The 22,460-nt window shown below is 39.2% G+C and overlaps 1 protein-coding gene across 2 annotated transcripts; it reads left to right on the top strand.

Annotated features, from left to right (window-relative positions):
- Positions 1–33: 33 nt before the first annotated feature.
- Positions 34–21,257, top strand: SPATA1 (spermatogenesis associated 1). Of its 2 annotated transcripts, XM_054211225.1 has the most exons (13): positions 34–1,510; positions 2,859–2,965; positions 8,316–8,433; positions 10,559–10,612; positions 10,711–11,035; positions 11,145–11,396; positions 13,076–13,202; positions 13,352–13,412; positions 14,387–14,501; positions 15,326–15,451; positions 17,768–17,937; positions 19,721–19,819; positions 20,766–21,257. In XM_054211225.1, the coding sequence occupies exons 1-13, from the start codon at positions 1,475–1,477 to the stop codon at positions 20,868–20,870; spliced, it is 1,695 nt and encodes a 564-aa protein (XP_054067200.1). In that variant the 5' UTR covers positions 34–1,474; the 3' UTR covers positions 20,871–21,257. The 2 variants fall into 2 exon arrangements, with proteins under 2 accessions (XP_054067200.1, XP_054067199.1); XM_054211224.1 differs by lacking the exons at positions 34–1,510; positions 2,859–2,965 and adding an exon at positions 7,266–7,509.
- The last annotated feature ends 1,203 nt before the right edge of the window (positions 21,258–22,460 follow it).

Below are 22,460 nucleotides of genomic sequence, written 5' to 3'. Positions count from 1 at the left end.
GGTTCGCTGTTGGCCTGCGAGCCCTGCGTGCCCGCGAAGGGGGGAATCGCCTGGAAACGGAGAAATAAGGTCGTTCTCCCCCAGTTTATCTGTAAAGTGGATTAAGTGAGAAGACAATATGAAGACCAAGGTGGCAAATCTTGGTGCTAGTATCAAGTTAGTTAGTAGTTTGATGCTTATTTTGAGACATAATCAATGAAGCTGTGGATGCCCCATCCCTGGAAGTGTTCCAGGCCAGGCTGGATGGGGCTTTTGAGCAGCCTGGTCTGGTGGGAGGTGTCCCTGACCAGGGCAGGGGGGTGGGAATGGGATGATCTTTAAGGTCCCTTCCAACTCTAACCATTCTGTGGTTCTAAGTTGTGACCTGTGCCCTTCCCAGCATGTTTGGGTCTTGACTGGGGTCTAGAGGAAATGGATATTTACTGCAGAAAGTGTCCAGGAACGACCATGACACCTGGAATAATAGTGCGGGGTGACATGTAATGCAAAGTGCAACATCTCGCGTATATAGGGACTAATGGGGAAGAACGTGTGCTGTACGCTGCCATGCCTTTGGTTGGGAATAACCGTGGAGAAGTGACGCTATGTTCTGGTCAGGTCATTCGTGAGAGCTCGTTGCAGTGTAATTGTGAAGAGGCAAGTAACAACACCAGCCCTTTTCAGTGGGTGCTTCCCTCTGACACGGGGGAATCTTAATTCCATCACACGGAACCAGGGTGAGACCTGGAAGGTCTGGTCCCTTGCACTCAAGAAAAGGTGAATTAGAAGTAGCAGGGGTGTGAGGGAGAGCCACCAGGGTGATCAGAACATTCAGCAGGCTGAAAATCAGAAGGAGATGCTGGAAGAGCCTTCGAGTGAGAGTACTGAGAAAAATCCTAACAAAGTTAGGGCACAACTAGGGCGGTTTGTGAAAGGATTTTTGTGCCACGGCACAGTCAAGTTTCCTTGCGATAGTGCACTTGGCCAGCACAATGTGCCACATGTGTGGCTTGGCTCCAGTTCACAGTAATTGTCCCATTTATCAGAGATTAATCTAGACCCTGCAAGAATCCCGTTTTGTGGGGATTTAGGTCTGTGTCTTTAGGAACACAGGGCAGTTGCGTAGAAATTTATATGCAACTTAAGTGTCTTTATCAAAGGAGAGAAAATGGTAAGAGGAAGTTCTCCAGGGCAGATCTCTTGGAGCTGCAGGGCTGTGATTTAGCAATTCCCCCAGTTACTTAGGTGATACTTGTGTAGAAGGTGTGGTTGATTCTGTTTGTCTACAGTTAGCTGGAAGCTTTCTGCCTCAGCACAGAAGCAACTTTTCCTTTTTCATAAATGGAAAGATGAACAGTAAATTAAAATAAAGGAAATCAGTGGAGTAACTTCTCATAGGAGTTTGTCATGCAACTCATTCTTAAAGAATGTTTCGATCAAAAAGAAGATTAGAAAACCCACCTGGCATTCGCTGTGATCAAGTACAGGGATCAACATGTCGTTCAGTCAAATGAGGCCTCGAACATCACAGGTGAGAGTTTTTGTACTTTTCCATAGAGATGTTTTAGATGCTCTAAATAAAAATAAATACTAATAAAATAAGTGACGCTGCACTAGGAGGCTTGAGAGGAAAAAAACATGCTTCTGACATAGTATATATCGAAAGCATTCTTTTCCAGTTCATATTTAGTAACTCAACAATTGCAGAAATGTTTTATATCACTTACTTGCATGGTTTCTAGTTATAGGGAAAACTTATCAGAAGTGTATCATCCTTGTCAATACTTTGATTTTTCACTTAAAATATCAAGACCCAGTCATTAACGGTCCTACAGCTACCACAGGTTTGAACACAATCTAAATGAACCTTGCTCAGAGCAGGCTTAGTTAGTCTTGTTGCAGACATTACCAAGAGCACTTCTGTTCTTCCAAGGTAGCTAATATTATTAACATGCCGAAATATTTTGAAATATTTTTCTTGCTGGCAAGGTCAAGTTATTGATGATCAGAGGGCTGGAGCACATCTGCTATGAGGACAGGCTGAGAGAGTTGTGGTTGTTCAGCCTGGAGAAGAGAAGGCTCCGAGGAGACCTTATAGCGGCCTTCCAGTACCTGAAGGGGGCTACAGGAAGGATGGGGAGGGACTCTTTATCAGGGAGTGTAATGATAGGACACAGGGTAACGGCCTCAAATTGAAAGAGGGTAGATTTAGATTGGATATCATGAAAAAATTCTTTACTGTGAGGGTGGTGAGACACTGGAACAGGTTGCCCAGGGAGGTTGTGGATGCCCCATCCCTGGAAGTGTTCCAGGCCAGGCTGGATGGGGCTTTGAGCAACCTGGTCTACTGGGAGGTGTCCCTGACCAGGGCAGGGGGGTTGGAACTAGATGATCTTTAAGGTCCCTTCCAACTCTAACCATTCTGTGATTCTGTGAAGTTATGGTGCTTTCTACTATGTTTGGATCAAGCTTTTAGGACTTTGCACTTTTCGTGAGGTGAATGAAGGTAGGATTTTAGCCAAAGTACTCTTGTATCCATGGCACGCTCCAGAGAATCAGCTGGTTTTGGTAAGTTCTTTCCATTGCTGTCACACTGGCATACAGCACAAGCATAGGCTCTCATTTTCATTGTTCAGCTTGTTCTAATGTGACTTATTTTCATGCTGTCAGCTAGCATTCAGTCACAAATTCCTCTACTCATCGCCGTTCTCACTATCTAGCGATCACTGTCAGATAGTACACGGGCTAGAAGAGTGAGGCTCTATCATCAAAGAAGCCATTCCTGCCTCCAGGAATTGAAAGTCCAGCTAAGGAAAACAAAGCTTATAGAAAGAGTATTATAATATATCTACAGTTATGATCATCTGTTCTTTATTTAGTTGGTGGAGCTCCATGTTTTTTATGTCCCAGAAGAAGTGTGGAACTTCAAGCTGAATACAGTTCCTGTATCTCTTACCAGCAAGTTTATCTCAGCTGGATTTATAAGGTGAGTATATTCTTAGGCTTCGTGTACATGGTAGGTTGTTTATGTTATTGTTCAGTCATTTAGCTGTTGCTCTATAGAGCATGATTACATGTCAGAAGAGATTTGTTCTCTAATAAGTTCCAGAGGGCAAGTGGTGCCCTTGACTAGTGTTACGTTTATTTGGACTGTATCAGGCTTAGCTCCATTGCAACCCTTGATGTAGACTGTTGAAATGCACTTCCAGAGCAGTGCTGGTATTTCTGAAGAATAATGAATGTTGTAAAATCACCATTTTATATTCTTTCTGTCTCCTTAAGCCTGATTATCAAAATCTTGAGTTCTTTTCGGCCATGCACCGGCTTCAAGACAGAGTGGCTTGTTAAAGATGTGAAAGCCTGTCATTTCCCAGGAACAGGGCTATGACGGTCTGAACACTCTCAGTCCAAAGGAAGAGCTTAAGCCATGTTTCCCAAGGGGAAGCATTACAGCCCGTGCAGTCACCAGCATGTCTTCTTTCTTCTTCAGTGGTGTTTCTGAGAGGTTACCCACAACACCATGTGCTGTGTGTGCTCTCAGATGGTGAAAGAATACCCTGGTTCCAGTCCTAGGCCCAAACCTGGCACAGAGAGTTGCAGTTTTAATCTTTCATAACTTTGAAAGTTTGTTTTGTACTCCTGAAGAGTTTACTCACAAAATCTGTGTGTATCCAGTGTGGTAAGAAGTTGTAGAAAAATCAAATAATGTAAAGATGTTTGTTGAAATGGAGCCTTTACATGTACCTTGTCTGCTCCTGGGCAAAACCTGTGAACTTAGCTTAAACTGCAGGGAATACAGGGTTTAACTAATTTAAATTTAGGCTTGTATTGTCCACTTAAGACAACATACTGTTTAGCTGAAAAGACTGACAGCAGTTAGGTAGGAGTGTATAGGGCAGAATCTATTCATTCTCACAGCTTCTTTTATTGAAAGGCTGCCCAAAACCAGAGGAAATAAGTGTGTGTATCCATTCTGTTTGCTGTACTAGCCCCCAGCAGAGATACAAAATACATGTCTGGATTAAATAATTTCATGTGATTGGACATCTGTCAGTGCCCTCTGTTCCCTAGTGTAAATTTATTTCACTAAGGTTCAATTCTAAGCCATCAACTTAAATTAGGATTCTCACTGATTTACGTGGGTTTATAGCTGTCTGGGTATTTGTTGCTTGCTAATGAGTCTTAGATAATTGCTAATTAATTATCCTATAGGTACTATGTAATGCTGAAGTACATTAGCATTAGCAATAACTATCACGTGGCCAGCGTATCACTCTTTAAAAACAAAAAAAATGTTTAAAAAAACTTCTCTTATTATAATCTGGGAGAGGGTACACCAGCCTTGCTGATACTAATGCTGTTTGAATGTTGTTGATAGCCCTGTCCAGTCAGCTTGACAATCCTGGTACTGTCTGAGTCAGCTTAACAAAGGATTCCTAGGTCTAAGTACAGGCCATTTCCATTAATCATTAAATTAGAGGAAAATATTGAGTGTGTAATTGTCTATGGCCCTGAGTTCCTGTTCCCATGAACTTGATTTCTCAGCCTCTGTGATCTTTTCTTTATTCCTCATTCCTCACCACAGAAGCCATACTTTTGTTGTTTCCAGATGAGATTGCTGTAATGAACTCTAGTTTGCATTACTTTTAAAGGAACACCCTGAAGCAAATTGCTCGGATGTGACTAGTCGTCTTCTAGCCAGTGGCAGCAAGTAAGAAATATATTATTATATGTTCTTAGCAGCTGCACCGGCAAAAAAATTTCAGATAAATTTCTGCTCTGTATCTCAGGTTCTGTATACCCAGGTAATTTTCTCCCATGATACATCATAGTTACTTAGATGTTTTCTCTGTTGTTCCCAAATGCCTTAGATTTAGATTTCCTTGCTGGTTTGGATGGGCATTATCAGTGAAGGATGTGCAGTTCTAGAACTGCCTCTGAAAGAGGGGTTTCAGAAGACCATTCAAGGGGCATGTCTCAGAGACATCAGCTTCAAGAAATGATAGTGAATGAGAGATATTTGAATTCAAGATCATCTCTGGTCTCACATAAGACCGTGGAAGGATATGTGTTGAATTATGTATCCATCTTTCACATATTTCTTTATACGTTAGAAATAAATGACATTAGGGCTAATGTCTGCAGCAAGAGTGGGCAAAAAATGGCTAGAGAAGAAATAAACAGGAGCTAAACGTACAGGGACCAACCAGTGTGGCCTAGATGTGTCCACTGTGAAGACTTGGGTCCCCTCTGCTGCATGCCTGTGCTCCAAGGCAGATTTATGACCTTGAGGAGGGTCCTGGGTGTTTGAAGTAATGCCAGGGAAGCATTGTAGCCCATTGAAGTACTGTGGTTTTGAGATGAAACTGAGGGTGTTTTTACATACCCAGGGTGTGAAATGAAGGTGTATAGGGCTGTTTGAAAGTGCAAACAAACCCTGAAAGGTTCGTGTTGAAGACCTGTCCAAGTTGAAGGGATGGTATGTTCTTGTCTAAACTGTTTACCGAGAATGGCATGTGCTATCCCCCAAGCTATGTCTGTGCATTGCTTGAGGATTGATAGCTGCCTGGGCCAAACTCATGCTAGGTAGTATACTAACACGTAATCAGCACGGGTGATTAACAGTTTCAGGTCTGAATGTGTTGCCTGGTTTGTTTTATAAGGCTGCGTAGGAGCAATTAGAATTGCTTGTGTTGTGCTGCAGAGCTTTTGTGTGCCTCTTGCACATTTGGTTTTATTCTGTGGACATGCTTTTTATTCTATGGTGATTTTATACTGAGCTCATTACTTTAATATTTGCATGGTTTCCAGTAGTACATTAGATGATGCAATTCATATTTGCATCAGCTCTCTCATCCTCAAATTATGGTGGAAATGTTCACGCTGCAGTATTTGGTTTTGATTTAAAATACATTTGCATGTACACATGCACACACCCAACTGTAAATTTGTGTTGGAGAAGGCAAAATCAAAGGAATGTGCCTGCTATGTAAAGTGGACAGTGATGATGTCTCCTCTAGCTCTAAGTGCTTGAAGGGGTATGTTCTGCAGTCCTGGACCAGCCCCATGAAACTTTGTCACCTATATGGAAATGCATGACTACAGTGTCCAATGTTTTTGTTATTCATCTGCAGATGAGCAAGAGCATTCTGAAGGAGTCACTACTTCCATATTCTCCCTTTGTATGGGGTTCCTAAAATACGAATATTGCTATTTAATGTTATGACAGTTCTTGTAATACAGTCTACCATAACGTGATACAATGTTCTGACTCTACCACACCAAGACTCTCTGGCCTATGTATAATTAGGTTCAGTTCCAGGACATGGTTCCCATTTTTGGTCATTCTGTCCATGCAAGCCGGCATGTATATAGCATTATCTTCGCGCTCTTACTAACTACAAAGGGTGTAAGCAAGGACAGGTAGCCTAGGAGGAATACAGAGAAATTGTCCAAGCAACCAAGGATCCAGTTAGGAAAGCTAAAGCCCTGGTAGAATTAAATCTGGCCAGGGATGTCAAGGGCAACAAGAAAGCTTCTATAGGTATGTCAGTGATAAAAGGAAGACTTGGGAAAATGCGGGCCCTCTCCAGAAGGAAATGGGAGACCTGGTTACCTGGGATATAGAGAAGGCTGAGGTATTCAATGACTTTTTTGCTTCAGTCTTCACTGGCAAGTGCTCTAGCCACACCACCCAAGTTGTGGATGGCAATAGCAGGGACTGGGAGAATGAAGAACTGCCCACTGTCAGAGAAGACCGGGTTCGAGACCATCTAAGGAACCTGAAGGTGCACAAGTCCATCAGACCTGATGAGGTGCATCTGTGGGTCCTGAGGGAACTAATGGATGAAGTTGTTAAGCCACTGTCCATCATATTTGAGAAGTCGTGGCAGTCTGGTGAAATTCCCACCAACTGGAAAAGGAGAAACATAACCCCCATTTTCAAAAAGGGAAAAAAGGAAGACATGGGGAACTACAGGCTGGTCAGTCTCACCTCTGTGCCCGGCAAGATCATGGAGCAGATCCTCCTGGAAACTCTGCTAAGGCACATGGAACATATAGAGGTGATTGGTGGCAGCCAGCATGGCTTCACTAAAGGCAAATTGTGTCTGACAAATTTGGTGGCCTTCTATGATGTTGCCACAGCATTGGTGGATAAGGAAAGAGCAACTGACATCATCTGCCTGGACTTGTGCAGGGTATTTGACACTGTCCCGCATGACATCCTTGTCTCTAAATTGGAGAGACATTGATTGACAGATGGACAACTCAGTGGATAAGAAATTGGCTGGGTGGTTGCACTCAAAGAGTTGTGGTCAACAGCTCAATGTCTGAATGGAGACCAGTGATGAGTGGCGTTCCTCAGGGCTTGGTGTTGGGACTGGTGCAGTTTAACATCTTTGTTGGCAACATGGACGGTGGGATTGAGTGCACCCTCAGCAAGTTTGCCGACAACACCAGGCTGTGTGGTGCAGTTGACACGCTGGAGGGAAGGGATGCCATCCAGAGGGACCTTGACAGGCTTGAGTGGTAGGTCCATGTGAACCTTATAAAATTCAACAGGGCAAAGTGCAAGGTCCTGTATGTGGGTCAGGGCAGTCCCAAGCACAAATACAGGCCGGGCAGAGAATGGCTTGAGAGCAGCCCTGAGGAGAAGGGCTTGGGGGTGTTGGTTGCTGAGAAGCTCAACATGACTCAGCAATGTGTATCATGGGCTGCATCAAAAGAAGCGTGGCCAGCAGGCCGAGGGAAGTGATTCCGTCCCTCTACTCCACTCTCATGAGACCCCACCTGGAGTACTGCGTCCAGCTCTGGGGCCCCCAGCATAAGAAGAACATGGACCTGTTGGAGCGAGTCCAGAGGAAGGCCACAAAGATTATTAGAGTGGAGCGCCTCTCCTATGAAGACAGGCTGAAGAGTTGGTGTTGTTCAGCCTGGAGGAGAAAAGGCTTCAGGGAGACCTTATAGCAGCCTTCTAATGCCGAAAAAAGCTGGAGAGGGACTTTTTACAAGGGCATGTAGTGATAGGACAAGGGATGATGGCTTTAAACTGAAAGAGGGTAGATTTAGGTGAGGTATTAGGAAGAAATTCTTTACTGTGAGGGTGGTGAGACACTGGAAGAGGTTGCCCAGAGAAGTTGTGCATCCCTGGAAGTGTTTGAGGTCAGGTGGGATGGGGCTTTGAGCAACCTGGTCTAGTGGGAGGTGTCCCTGCCCAGGGCAGGGGGTTTGGAACTAGATAATTTTTAAGATACCTTCCAACCTAAACCATTCTATGATTCTATGAAAAGCCATCATTATTTGATCTTACACATGTATTAATAACAACATTCTAGGGTGTCTCCTCACATCACGTTAAGAGTGCTACGGGAGAAGCTTGGAGAATACCTGGGTGGAGTTGCAGTTGCAGATAAATTCAAATTTTTAAAATGCATTGGGAAAAAGCTAGCAGTGGTAAGTTATTATTTTTTTCCTTTTGTGCTCTTCTGCTTTATAATATAAAAGACAGGTTTAGTTCCTGCAGATTAGATAATATCACAAGAAAATAGACTTAACTTTAGGAGCACTGTTAGCCTTTGTTTTTAAACATGCTGGAGCATAAGCTCTTGTCAGAGCACATCTACTTCCCCAAATACAAAGGCACAGCTGGACAGGTATATTAGAAATATCCTTTAAAGCGTCAGATGTAATTAGTTGCCATCCAGCGAAAAGGTGCTAGTTTTGCTAAGTCAATGCATTAAATATGACAAATCTGGTTGCATTAAAAAAAATACAAATCCCCCTTAGGTCATTATTACCAGTACATGGTTGGGAATATGGCACTTGAAGAATTTGCAATGGAAGCTGAGTAAATCAGAGTTCCTCTAACGGTTACTGCTGTGACTTGCCCAAAGGCCTTTGAAGATCAGTCTCTGAATGAAAACTTCTCTGGATGTAGATTTATGTTCCAATAGTTCGTCCAGTAGTACGGCCTGGGATTTATGTAATCAAAAACCTACATTTCTGAATCATAACTTTTCCTCACGTTGTTTCTCTATGTATTTGTATCTTACAAACTACAGCTAAAGAGTAAATAAACTTTAAAATCAGTCCAACTGAAAGTTTGTTCGTGTAATACACAAAGACTTAAGTGATGTACATAAGTATAGAATTTTTTTTTCACTTCTCATTTAATCTCCTTTTTTCTCACGGATTTGGAAATTAATTGCAAGCTGGAAATTTGGCGCTGTTCTTTATTTCATTTGTAGTTGAATTATCACTAAGATTGCCCACACAGAAGAGTAGAATAAATACTAAGTCATATGCAAAAACTAGGTGGAAAAATGTGAAGAGAAACGTAAAGATTGTTACACAATCTGAATCTGAAAATGTGCATATGTCTTCAGAGAACAGAGGTTTTTTTAACTGCATCATAATAAGTAAGATGGGACATTTTCTTCCCCACTGATAGTTCTGAGATAAATGGAGAAATTTTCCAGCTTCCTTTAGAATGTCAGGAATTCAATAAAATATTTTACTTTAATCGAGAATTAAAGATATTAGTAGATACAAGTGAAGATTTTTACTGACAAAGTTATAATTTTAATTTGGAGTATTTACTGTTGCTTGATATTTAACTTTATAGCCAAGTGTAAAGCAATAAACCAACTGGTTTATTTGTTGTTTAGGGTCATGGTAACCTCATTGAATTACATCTCAATGACCAAATATTTGTTGAGTGTTTCCCCCCACCCCCCAGTCTTCTGTTTCACAACAGTAACAGTGTAAGCAGTACTAAGAGCTGTACCCTACTTGCAAGTAAGGGTTTTAAAATGAAAAATAAACATAAACCAAAATTGTGTTCATTTGCTCTTCCTTTTCTTGCATATAGCCTGATTCACTCTTAACAGTGAATCAGTGGCATTGCGTGGCCATTATTCAGAAAAGAATTTGGCCCCATGTTTAGTTCAATTTCATTATTTAAATGTAAGCTCAACTTTCTTTTTTTTTTTCCATTGGAGCACATCTTTCAAATACACGTTGTTTATCTGAAACTTTGTTTTTAGGATGACTACTGAAATCAGAAAGTGTGTATCACACAAAGAATATCAAGACAAACAGTAAATGCAAGAAGACGTAGAGTAGCAAATATTTTTTTCCTACATACATTAAATATTTTGCAGTATTGTATCAGATGAATAGCAAAAATTATGTGAGACTCAGCATTTCTGTACAGATTTATCTTGAAGGAACTTTTGGTAAAGACAGTCTAAGACTTTCTTCTGCTATGACTGTTGGATCAGGTCCTTTGAACGATAAGAGAAAGTGCAAAGGATATAAAAAATTATACAGTACATCCATGTACTCTTGTGGGACTGATTGAGATTTTGAAAAATAGGCAAAGTTTCAGGGCCATGTCAGAAAATGGAAGAGTAGTCTGTGCTGCTTCTTCCGCATCAGGCCATTACAGAAGATAGTGCTGGTTAAGAAAAAATGCGGTATGTAAAGATGATAACAGAATATAGAAATTAAATTATATGGAACAGTATTGATAAAAAAAGTATTTTATTGGTTATGCTTCCATTTTTTATCTTCCAAGGTGAAAGCAAAGCAAGAAACAGAGCTGGAACTGGAGTCATTTGCTCCTCCTTATGTATGTATTGAATGGCTTTTAAGGTATCATTTTCAGAAACTTTTTACCTTGCACATTTCCTCTTTTGTCCTGTCTGATGAATATACTGTGTATTTTAGGCTCTTTATCCTGAATTATATTTGCTACCTGGAATGGAATACTTTGAAGATGATTCGTTATCATCATCAACTCAACAAGGACATCATTTTAATGCAGAAGCTAATAGGTTTGCTCGTGGATCAAGATCATCCAGTCTTCCCCAGCAAAAACCTGAAAAGAGCAAACAATTTTTAGAAAGCATACAAAGCAGTCATCAGCTGGAAAATCAGGTAGTGCACAGTCCTGTGGAATGGAGTGAGAAAGAAACTGTTCCAGTTTTGTCCACAAAACGTAAAGACCATAATAACAGGATTCAAGAAAAACAGATACAGTTTAGAGAAAAAGGTAAGTTTAAACAATGTAGGTGAAGGAGGATGATGAAAGAGAAGAATAAATATTACTGTTAACATTTACAATAAAATAATATTTCTGTGTTCTAATAATTATCATGCAGATCAAAATGGATCCAATGGATCTCCCTTCACACCAAGAAGTCATTCAGATCCTGCAGACAGGGAGGCTGGAAAGAGTGATACGATATTACAGACCCCTCAGCAAAATCATCCCAGGCAGGATCAAAAAGAGCGTAACACTCCCAAGTGGAATGACAAAGCCAAAGGAACTGCTCTTGCTCTTCATGTAAACCGCAATGATGAACAAGGCCAGAATAACCAAACGCACCCAGATCACATTCAGTATCGCAAGGGTACAACTGTTCATTGTCATCTTCTTGCTAAAGCATGCATTTTAGAAAATTGGCAGAGTAAAGCTAAGTTTTAAGAAATCTATGGTTAGAGCATGAGTTGGAATATTGCTATCTGAACAGTATTCTAATTTTTTAAATAATAATATCTTTCAAAGAGCTGTAGGTTTTAATTTGGATGAGTCCTTTATCACTGTGTACTGACACAGGGAAACATTTTACTATAGTTGATGTATTTGTCTAATCTTATTTATATGAAAAAAAATAATTACCAAGCAGCTACTGTAAAGATTGGAGGATAATGATTCCATAATTCAACAGCAGTTTTAAATTAAAAAAATCTTGCTATCAGAATATCAGGGAAATCATTTATTCACTTCAATTTTCATTGTCCTTTTATCCATGGCTACATTACTACTGAAGAGAAAGTGTTTCCTCCACTCCCTCCCGTATAACGTTTATTTATATGCTATTGAACAGCGGCATTCCTAAAACTGAGAGGTGAGAGAAGTCCTTGAGCAGACCACAGTGAAGATAGTACAAAAGTAGGGAGGGTTTTAAAGCACACATTAGCTAGATAACAGGTCTGTGCCAAAATAGAAAATGTTGTTTGGAAGAGATATATTAACTACTACTTCCTTTAAAATGGGGTGTCTTAGGGATACTGAGGGCCATTAAGTCCCTGAAAGGTTATATAATGTTCTTAATATTCCTCATTTTTAGTGATTACCAAGAAAGAAATAACTGACACCTTTAAATTGGATTTGAATGACTACTGCTATCTTAGCATCAAAATTATAATATAAATTGTTTTTGAGGAAATACTTTTCAAAGATAAGTCTTAATATTTGAGTAGAATTTTACAGTTCACGTAAAAAAGATGACTTTTATTCTATCACAAATTTTTAATGAGTAATTATTAAATGAGACAATAGTCAATTTTTCATAGGTATGGGCACCTTACAGATCTCAGTCAGAATTATTTTCTGGATATCGCACACTTTGAGTAATAAAACAAAAATTTGAATATGAGACGTGTCTGGAGAGTGTACTAGAAAAGGCTTCCGTGAATGACTTTTTAGTAATTTCAGTTTCCATTCATAATCTGACAAAAATAGCTTTGTCTCTCCATCATCATGTTAACTGATACTAGGTATGAGACCGCTTAATATACAAATATATAAGTAAATAAATAACTGAACATTTTTTCATAACTTTATTTGAATGATGAAGGATATAGGATTTTGTAGTAGTAAAGGTGAAGTCTGTCAGTAATTTTCTTTTGAAATATTTATTGTATATATTTTAAAGCAGATAATACTTACTCATTAATATTTAAATGCAAAACATTTTGCTCTGAAAGGCAGAAATTATTAAATACAGAAATAGTTTAGGGAAGGTGAAATAATTAAGTGGTTTCCTTATCTGTGATAATGTTTCTTCTACTAGTTTCCAAGAATTAGTTAGATAGAAATTCTCAAAACAAAAATAGCTGGTTTTTTTCCTTTATTTCTTTCCTCTGTTATTCACACAACATTTCCAAACCCCAGACATAACATTATTTTTTTGATTGATTCACTGAATTTCTAATACAGGTTGGAAAGTCCAGGCACTGACAGTCAAAACAGCTTAAATGTTGTGAGTGTAGTTTGTGTATTTTGATCATCACTGTCCTGTCACAGAACTAACAAACATGGAAAATAATGACCACCAAAAAGATACCAAACTAAGAAGAGACAGGACACAGGATACCGAAATTCTTAAAATAATGGGAGACCAAACCACAGAATATGTACACAAAAAAAAGAGGTTAGTAAATAATGATTCTGCTAAAATAATGGAATATTAATTCATAGCTAGAAATTTATTTTACAGACTTCAAATAAATGAAACAAAATGGGGAAAACACCCATTTTATTACATGAATTTTCACTTGCTTCTTTGATTTTTATCTTTAGCTTGCAGCAATACAGAACTAGCAAGTCTACAGCTGATCCTGGTGAAAAACTGGATAATCAGGTGTGTTTTTCAAGGTAACATATTCTTAGTAATCTGAAGCAATAAACATAGTCCTCCACCTAGAAACAGTCTAATTTTATAAGACAGGTAACTCATTGGAAATATGAAATAGTCAAATGTATGTTTGAAGGTAACTGAGAAAAGTTAATTCATACACTGCGACTCTGCAGATTGGCTAATGAAAAATCAAGTCTAGTTCTAAACAATGAAATCTCTGGTCATAATTTAATGGGAACTACATATACAATAACTACCTCAGTCTTATTAATGTTAGCTGATTTTTTTTTACAGTTTCTTGACAGTAACATTTTATTGGTTTTATTGGTGACATTTTTATAATTTCATATTTCCTATGGGATAAATTTGTCTTCTCTCAAGCCAAGCAAAACTTCTGATAACAACTATAAAATCCTTTAAAACATACGTAGGATGTAGTATCAGAATAAGAACACATTTAGGAACACTCAGCACCCACATGCAAAGATACAGCATAATAGCTGGCACTATTAACTGTCACCTGCGAGCTCTTGCGCAGAAGTGATTGTAATGGAATCTTAGGAAAACAATAATGAAATTGAGAATCTGCTACTAGGAATTTTATTTTAGAAATTGGCGGTCCAGGCTTTGTAAGCCATGAGCCAGATGGCAGTTTTAATGCCTGTTATTCCTGGTCTTGCATGGGAGTGGCAGTAACTTGTGGGGTTATGGACATGGACAAGAACAATTAGCAATAGTCTGCATTTTTGTCTGTATGTTCTCTGTGATGCAGGTGTTCAGTGTTCTGATTTTATTTGTAGAGGTCCAGCTGTTTGTGATTTAGTCGTCATTTGTACCGGTAACACAATCAGAAAGCTTATATGCAGAATTCAAATTTAGCTCTCCCATTCACTCAGGCCACTTCCAGGGCATATGTCTAATGTAATTATTCAGGATTATGAGTTATGTACTGATAGTTGTGTCTTCTGACTCTATAGGCAGATAAAACCAAGCAAAATCATACTTGTCCGAAAGAATATTATTCGCCTCCTACTCCACCTTTTCTGGCACTTTCTGTAAATCCAGCTCAAGTTCCTGCAATTCAGGTAGCAAGTGAGTATATGATTCCAAGAAATTGCAGGGAAGTGAACATTGAATCAAGACTGAATAGTTAATGAAGACAGAAATACCTACTTTATGAAAGAATTGGGACATACGTTCATTCACAGCATTGTTACAAATTTTGATTTGTGGTTGGAAAATTCCAGGCATTTATAATTGCACGGGCTGTTCATAGACCATGGCAGGTTCCCCGTGCTAGCTAGAAAACCCAGTTTGTGGACTTGGGAAGGGAGGGAGATCGGATGAAATGCTGCTGACTGGAGTGAGAATGTAGCAAAGAAAACCACCAGTAGCATTGCTGAGGATCCTCTGCTGTGGTGGAGGAGGAGGACAGTAGGAAGATAAGTGATTGACCTATCATTGCAGATTAGTGAAAGTCTGAGATACTAGCCTGCCTATGACCAGAGGGATTTAAGGCAAGATTTCGCTACAGTTTATATCACGAAGTATTTTGAGCAGGAAATAGTCCTTTGGAGGCTTTTTTGGCTTCACTTGGCAAGAGTTTTCTATGTATGTGGTGCATATAGACCTTGAATATACAGTTTTAGTGATGCATTGTTTAGGCATATAAAAGGGTGCTTACTTGTTTGTGTGCGTGTATGAATGCCTGGATGCATGCTGGATTTCTCACTTTTTTCTGATGCACCAGCCATTTTGAAAAGTTAGAGGTAGTTTATTAAAATAAAATAATTTCTACTGCCTGTTCTGACAGAGCTTTTGGCATGATTTATGATGGGTACATTACAAAAATCTTGATTGATCCTACCTATTTACAGTATCCAGATGCTTGCTAAATATAATTATACTATCTTTAGAAAACAAGATGGTAGAACAATTGCAACAAATGAAGAAAGACAGAAGGCACATGGAAAAAACTAGAGAAGAACTGATCAAAAGAGCTAAGGGGCTACTGGAACAAAATAGGCTGAGGAGATATCACGGTATAATTTTAGTTTATTTTGGAATTTGGAATGATTGAGAAATGACACTGAAACCAATGTGACAATGTTTGTCTCCTTGTCAGTGAGCTTAATTACAGAGAGAGAGCAGTTTGCTAACCAATAGCTCCGAGAAGGCTCATTTGTATAATAGCATGCTGGAAAGATTCAAGGTTGCAATGTTTCCTTCCATTTTTTTGTGGCAGTCTTATGAATCTAGAAATATCCTGGCTTTTATAAACCATTCACGTTGTGTCCTATGTACACACAGTGCCCAGAGAGCTACTGCACGCTGCGTCACGGTTTGAGGCCCAGGACCATGCTAAACCCGAGTTTTTTACTGCGTTGATAGGGCTTCTAGTCAAGTTGCCAGCATAATACTTTTTCTTCGTAGAATTGTAGAATTCCTCTGATCATCTTCCTCCTATCTAATGGTATTCAGCTTATGGCATGGAAGTTACAAGTCTGTCGTGACAAGCTTAACAAACCTTGGTTTTTAAGAATGTAAAAATCTCATTGAAATACCACCCAAATTTTCTTTGTAAAATTATTTTCAAGTTTATACTTAAACTATCCTCCCTAAGTCACATTCCAGTTGTACAGAGATGAGATTTAATCACTTTGATGTTCTGAGAGCATTCTCTTTGTACTTAAATACAGCTAAATCACCAGAAGTCTCAACTATTACTCGTAGCTTTGTTGAAAGGAGAAGAGAAGCCAATTCTTCCAGTTATTCTCCAAGGGCATGGCTTCACTCTGCAGCATGGTGAAGTTGTATTTAAAAAACCCCCAAATTTGGGTACTTGAAGCAGTGGATCTGTTGTAGCATGGAGCTGCAAGGCAAGCTAATTTACCCTGGTGAGATAAGCCCTAAATGGCTCCTGCATTGTCTTAAATTACGTTATCCAGCTGGGTAAAATAAAGGTTTTTGCAAGGTTTATTTTGCAAGGATTCAATCAGCTTCTGCAGGTTCTCTAAGAAGCATCTCTACCTCTGAATTATTTTTGTCAGGCCTGTAGAGTTTCATAAGTAAGTGCATTTGCAAACATGTTTCTTCACAAGGTGTGAAGGGAAGAGCATATTCTGTAGGACCAGTGGTCCAGTCTATATTTAATATCCTCCTCAGATTGCCGTGCTGACAGTCACTCTCAGTTACATACCATATAGCCCTCCAACAGGTGGGTTCTTTTTGGTAACATTCTGAGAAGCACGTGTCCTGATTTCCTAAAATATGCCTTGACAGAAGGAAACATTTAGGACACACTGCAGACTAGTGAATGTATGTGGCCATAAGACTGCCACACTAGATACGGGGAGATTTATGTGCCAGCTGTTGATAGCACAGTAACAGCATAGGAGGAGTCATAGTTAAGTGCAAAGGTAAATAACTGTTTCTCATAATCTTTGGACATCTGTATAAAACTGAGCTGTTCAAAATCTCTGGCCCTGCAGAGCTCAAATTTTGCATAAATCTACAGTGCTCAATTTTCCATACCAGGTTTCACAGGTCAGGAGTACTTATTGTGCAGCTGAAATCTGCAGAACAGCTAGGTGAAATTTTGTGTTATATCTCGGTGGACAGAGAGAGCCTTTTGTTGCAGGTGATTGTGTGAAAATTGTCCCTCAGCACATTTATTGTCCCTTAGCACAGGAAAGTCATGGACCTGTTGGAGTGGGTCCAGAGGAGATCAGAGGGATGGAACACCTTTCCTATAAGGACAGGCTGAGAGAGTTGGGATTGTTCAGCCTGGAGAAGAGAAGGCTCTGGGGAGACCTTATTGTGGCCTTTCAGTACTTAAAGGAGGCCTACAGGAAAGACGGGGACAAACTTTTTAGCAGGCCCTTTTGCGATAGGACAAGGGATTATGGCTTTAAACTAAAAGAGGGTAGATTTAGACTAGATATAAGGAAGAAATTTTTACGATGAGGGTGTTGAAACACTGGCACAGGTTGCCCAGAGAGGTGGTAGATGCCCCATCCCCGGAAACATTCAAGGCCAGGTTGGATGGGGCTCTGAGCAACCTGATCTAGTTGAAAATGTCCCTGCTTATTGCAGGGGAGGCTGGAGTAGATGACCTTTAAAGGTCTCTTCCAACCCAAACTATTCTATTATTCTATGAAAATTCGGTTGCATTTATAGTGAATGTAATTTTAGTGAAGATTTTCACTAATTGCTTTTTTTTAAAAGTAACCTACTGCCATGTTTTAATGCACGTATTGGACAACTGAATCTTGTGAGATCAGTTAGTCGTTACTGTCTTCAATAGACCTTATGATAAGGTGAACGAGACCAAACAATATTACTGTTTTCCTGTGCAGTTCGCGAGGAATGGAAAAAGAAGTACTTTGAAACTAAGAAAGCTACGGTTTCACTGGAGGATGCTTTAAACAAACTGCGACAAGATTTAGAACTTTACCACCAGAAATTACTCTTGCAATTGGAGGCCAGAGGTAGCCGAAAACAACCAAACAATATGACAAACTCCAAGGTATTTGCTTGTATTATTTAATCTCTCTTTTTACACAGCATGTTTTTGGTTTTTTATAAGATATAAATTAAAGTAGCAAATTCAATACCAACCAGTGACTTGTAAACTAGCTTTAACAGCCAAATATCTCTCAATGATCTGAGGTATAAAATTACTTCAGCCCATTCATCTCAAAAAGACTGCAGTGCTTGAGTCTGAGCATGTGATTCTGTCGGCTTTGTGTTTGTACAATACCTTCTCATAACAAAATCACCTTTTGTTCAGTATGATTAATGAATTGTTCAATTACATATTGTTCTCATTATCCCAAATTCCCTGTACAGAGTTAATGAATTCTAGTTGTGTTTGGAGGACAAGAAACATCTCTGAGGCTGTTGGAATGGTTGCGCTTGACTATTGTGCAACTGTGAATCTCGTGTTACGTTATTGGTGTCAAATCAGGGGAAGCCCAGAGAGGAATTAAAAAAAGAAAGTTGAAAGAAAAGGGGGAAACACCCTTCCCAATAGTTGTACCTGCTAATTTTCTAAGTGTGTTAATGGAAGCAAGTCTGTTGGCAAATCTGAAGCTAGACTAGGGGGGAAAAGAAAAGTCCCTTTCTGGTATCTGAAAGGTGGGAGAGTGTATATACAATCGAAGAGTGTATACTATATACAAATGTGTATTATTTGAGCTATCTTAATATAAATATCTACAATATAAAACTATTAATAGGGTTGATACTACATTATATAACTAGCTGTGTTCAGGTATGTTACTGCTCCTTTTGGGGGTGGTATCAGGTTTTTTTTAGGTCTCTCTAGCTAGGCACAAAGAGGCCTTATGTGGAGGATATGCACAACTTCAGGTGCATACAGCAGTTGTTTATTGTCTCGCACAGAGAGAAGGTAGCCAGGATTTAATGAGCGATTAGGCTAAGGACTAGTATGCTCTCCACCCCTCGTTTGCTACGACGTGCTGCGTGGCAGCACATGTGCCATCAGGCAGGAAGAGTCGGGATCGGGGGAATGGATCCCGCTGTTGCTGGTTTCTCCTCTTCCACCAGCTTTGTCCGTACTGGTGACTCAGCTCAACAACGTGGTGATTCCTCAGTAGCCCCCAACTAGTCTGACAGCCCTGTGTGTTTTTATCCAGCATGACTGTGTGCCTTTGCTGCTTTCTCAGTGGTCTGAGCAGGGTTTCACAGCTGTGCGGTGTTGGAGATGGCACTTGGACCCTTGTTTGCAAGCAGCTACACCCCTGGGTGGGGAGAAGCTTACAGCAGGAGCCCAGAGATGAGAGGCCACAGATACCACTTAATGACTCCTTGTATGGGCAACAATCATTTGCTTCAGCTGACACTTTATTAGCATTTTTAAAGGCTTGGAACATCAAGAGATTACCATGTACACACCCACCCCATCCCTCAGTTTACAGACTTCAAGGGACTACGGCTGAGTTACACGAGCTGACTGTGAGAACCTACATTTAGAAAACATGATTTTTAGTTCTATAGGTTAATTCAAAGATCGGCCCACCCCCACCTGCTGCTGAAAAGACGTACTGTATAACCAGGAGTTTATCTGCACTAAATGTTACATGAGTGTAGCAATCTCATCAATGAATGTACTGTGACAAAGTGATGCTACACCTGTGAGAGAAAAAAATATACAATTAGAAGTATGCCTTTTTATTATAAATGGGGAGTAGCCACAAAAGATAATTGCAGAACAATGTGCTGTTACTCAGGAGATGTGATCTGGACTAATCCTACGTGTAAAGTTTTGTTGTTGTTGTTTCATATAGAATTACACAATTATCCGAATTGCTACAGTGCAGCATGAACTCGATCAACTGAGGAAGAAGCTGGATGATACAAAAATGAAACTCATAATAGAAATTAAGGTACTCTGCCTTTTAATTAAAACTGTCAAAATGTTACTATGTATAAAAAAACGCTTAGATCTTCACAAACATTAGATGATGTAAATATTTGCTAAACAGTTCTTGTTTTATATTGCTAGTTTTATGGTGTTATTTGTCATTGTAACTTTATTGTTTGAGCCAAATTACTCTAGAACACTATGTTATTAGATGATTTTTGAATGTATGACATTCAAGCAACTTAGATTTTCAAAGTACTATGATGTAAGCTAAACTTCACAATCTATCTCTTTCATAAAATTCCCATTTCACTCAAAAGGTAATTGAAGGAACATACTTGGTGAGGCACTGATCAGTAGTTGACCATAACTAAGAAAAAAAAAAGGTATAAAGAAAGAAAGAAAAAAAAAGACAATGGCTTTCCAAGCAGCTGGCAGTCCTCTTCATCTGCTTTATTCCATACCAGTGCTGCCAATGGCTCCCTTTGGAAGGAAGATGTTGGTACAGGCCTTCACATTGGACAGCTTTTCAGCTTTCGTAGACTTACCCAGCCTGTATTGGTGCTTGGGACTGTCCTGACGCACGTGCAGATCCTTGCACTTGGCCTTGACACATGACACAAGGATATCACGCAGGACAGTGTCAAATACCAAAACATTTTTTGCCATGCAAACCCAATACATCTAGGGTGGATGTACTCGTTATGCCTCCTCCATTGTGTAACAAGGAATGGAAAGATAAATGAATTTCACAGTTGTCTCTTAAAAACACTAAGGCAAAGTACCAAAGAAAGCAGTGTAGAACTAGGGTATCTAATTAGACATGTAAAATTTTAAAGATGAAAGATGTATCCTGCATTCATCCATCCTGTATAAAATTTTCCATCTTAGTTATATAAACACATATGCATGTCAACTCCAAAAACTTCCTTAAATTGTAATTCCTTAAATTACTGGTTCTTTTGCAGCTGAGAAAGCAGGCAGCATCTGATTTACGATCACTGAGGGCAGAACTGACCCAGAAGAAGATTCATTCAGCTCTAATTCTCCAGTCCAGAAAATCAGGAATTTAAGAGGATGCCATGACTTACTTCAACATCTGTGAAGTCTACAGAAGCTCTGTAATGTATATAGAAGCTCATAGTTTCAGAGCATTTGTTTGTATGTTCTTGAAGTTATCTTGTAAGAAGACATCAACTATATAAATGTGGAATTTGTATACTAAGCTACTGAGGTACTGCAGCTCATTTTTTAAATCTCACTCTTACTATAAGATTAGTCAGCTACTTAAACATACAGTTTAACGTAGTAATGTGTCTAAAACAGCTTAAAGCTAAGTTATTTTAAAAGTGCAAATTAGTGAATTGTGTAACAGCACATTGGTATGCCGATGTTCTTGCATTAACAAAATACCTACTAAGCAAATAAACCTATAACATCCTGTTCTTATTTTCAGGCACACACGCTACATTTTTGGAAAATGATTAAAATACATCTTCTGTAGAACTACAGCAACAGTAATCCTTTATTTAGCTATTTACTGAGGTATATTTATGTCATTTTAAGTATGCCTATCTATAAATTACCAATGTAATATTACTGCATTATTATGGACAAAATCTCAACTAATCTCACCTTATTTCATATCTAGAGGTTTTTGTTCTCTTATTAGGAAAGACACATGGACATTAACCTTCTTCTATGGTTAGTGGAAGAGGCAAGCTTTGTCTCGGACAAGCTGCAATGATGATCCTGGAGCAGTTTACAGTATCGCATACTCGGTTTTTCTTTAAGCTCCAGCTCATGCACACGCTTAGATAACAATTCTCTGAAAGAGTAATCAGAAACCTCTTCTTGATAGTAATGTTTTCTAGCTCTCCTGTTTGCCCCTTTGCAGTACTAGATGTTATTACATTAAGCAGAACAATAACATGCTAGGAATTAATGTCAGCTAAAAAGCTGACAAGGCTGTATTTATTACTGGAAGTGAAATACTCACGGGAAAGCAGTAATACAGTAAGAAAATAATGCAACTCTCAAAAGGACTAACTTCTAAATGTCTTGAGTCAAACCACCCATTATCCAATTTATTTTCTTAAAGGTAGGATTTAACAAAGATTTTAGTGCTCAAGTATTAAATTCATTAAAACTACAAGCACTTTTTCTTAATTCAGGATTAAATCCTACATCCTGTATTTCAGAATTGTGTCTTATTTAAGACACAAGAACAGGCAACTAGCTACTGGAAAATCTGAATCTAAATTTAAAAATAAAATAAAATCACCTCATGATGCTTGACTGCTACAGGAAAGAGAGTTTTATTATAAAGCCATCTGGCCTTCAGTGAGGGCTTTGTAGGTCAGATCATCCACTCCAGAAGACCTCTCAATTTCAAAAATATCTATCTCACAGTATTTTAGCATAAGAATATAAATAGTAATACAAATTCTGAAGTATCTATATGTGAAATAAATTTATCAGTTTCTCCTAAAACCTACAGACCAGAGTTCTAGTGAAGAGCCCTCTGATTTTTCCAAGAGAATTTTTTGCTTTATGTGGGAGTAGCAGGCTTCACCACCTGCTTTCCATCACCTGCAGTACCAAGCAGTCAGACACCCATATGAAGTCTTCTAGTCTTCTCCTCAGTAGTCATTATGGTAGTG

Source organism: Rissa tridactyla, chromosome 8 (assembly GCF_028500815.1).
Source record: "Rissa tridactyla isolate bRisTri1 chromosome 8, bRisTri1.patW.cur.20221130, whole genome shotgun sequence".
Lineage (NCBI taxonomy): Eukaryota > Metazoa > Chordata > Aves > Charadriiformes > Laridae > Rissa > Rissa tridactyla.
The sequence above is the reverse complement of the archived record's forward strand: the minus strand, read 5'-3'. Positions and strand labels throughout refer to the sequence as shown.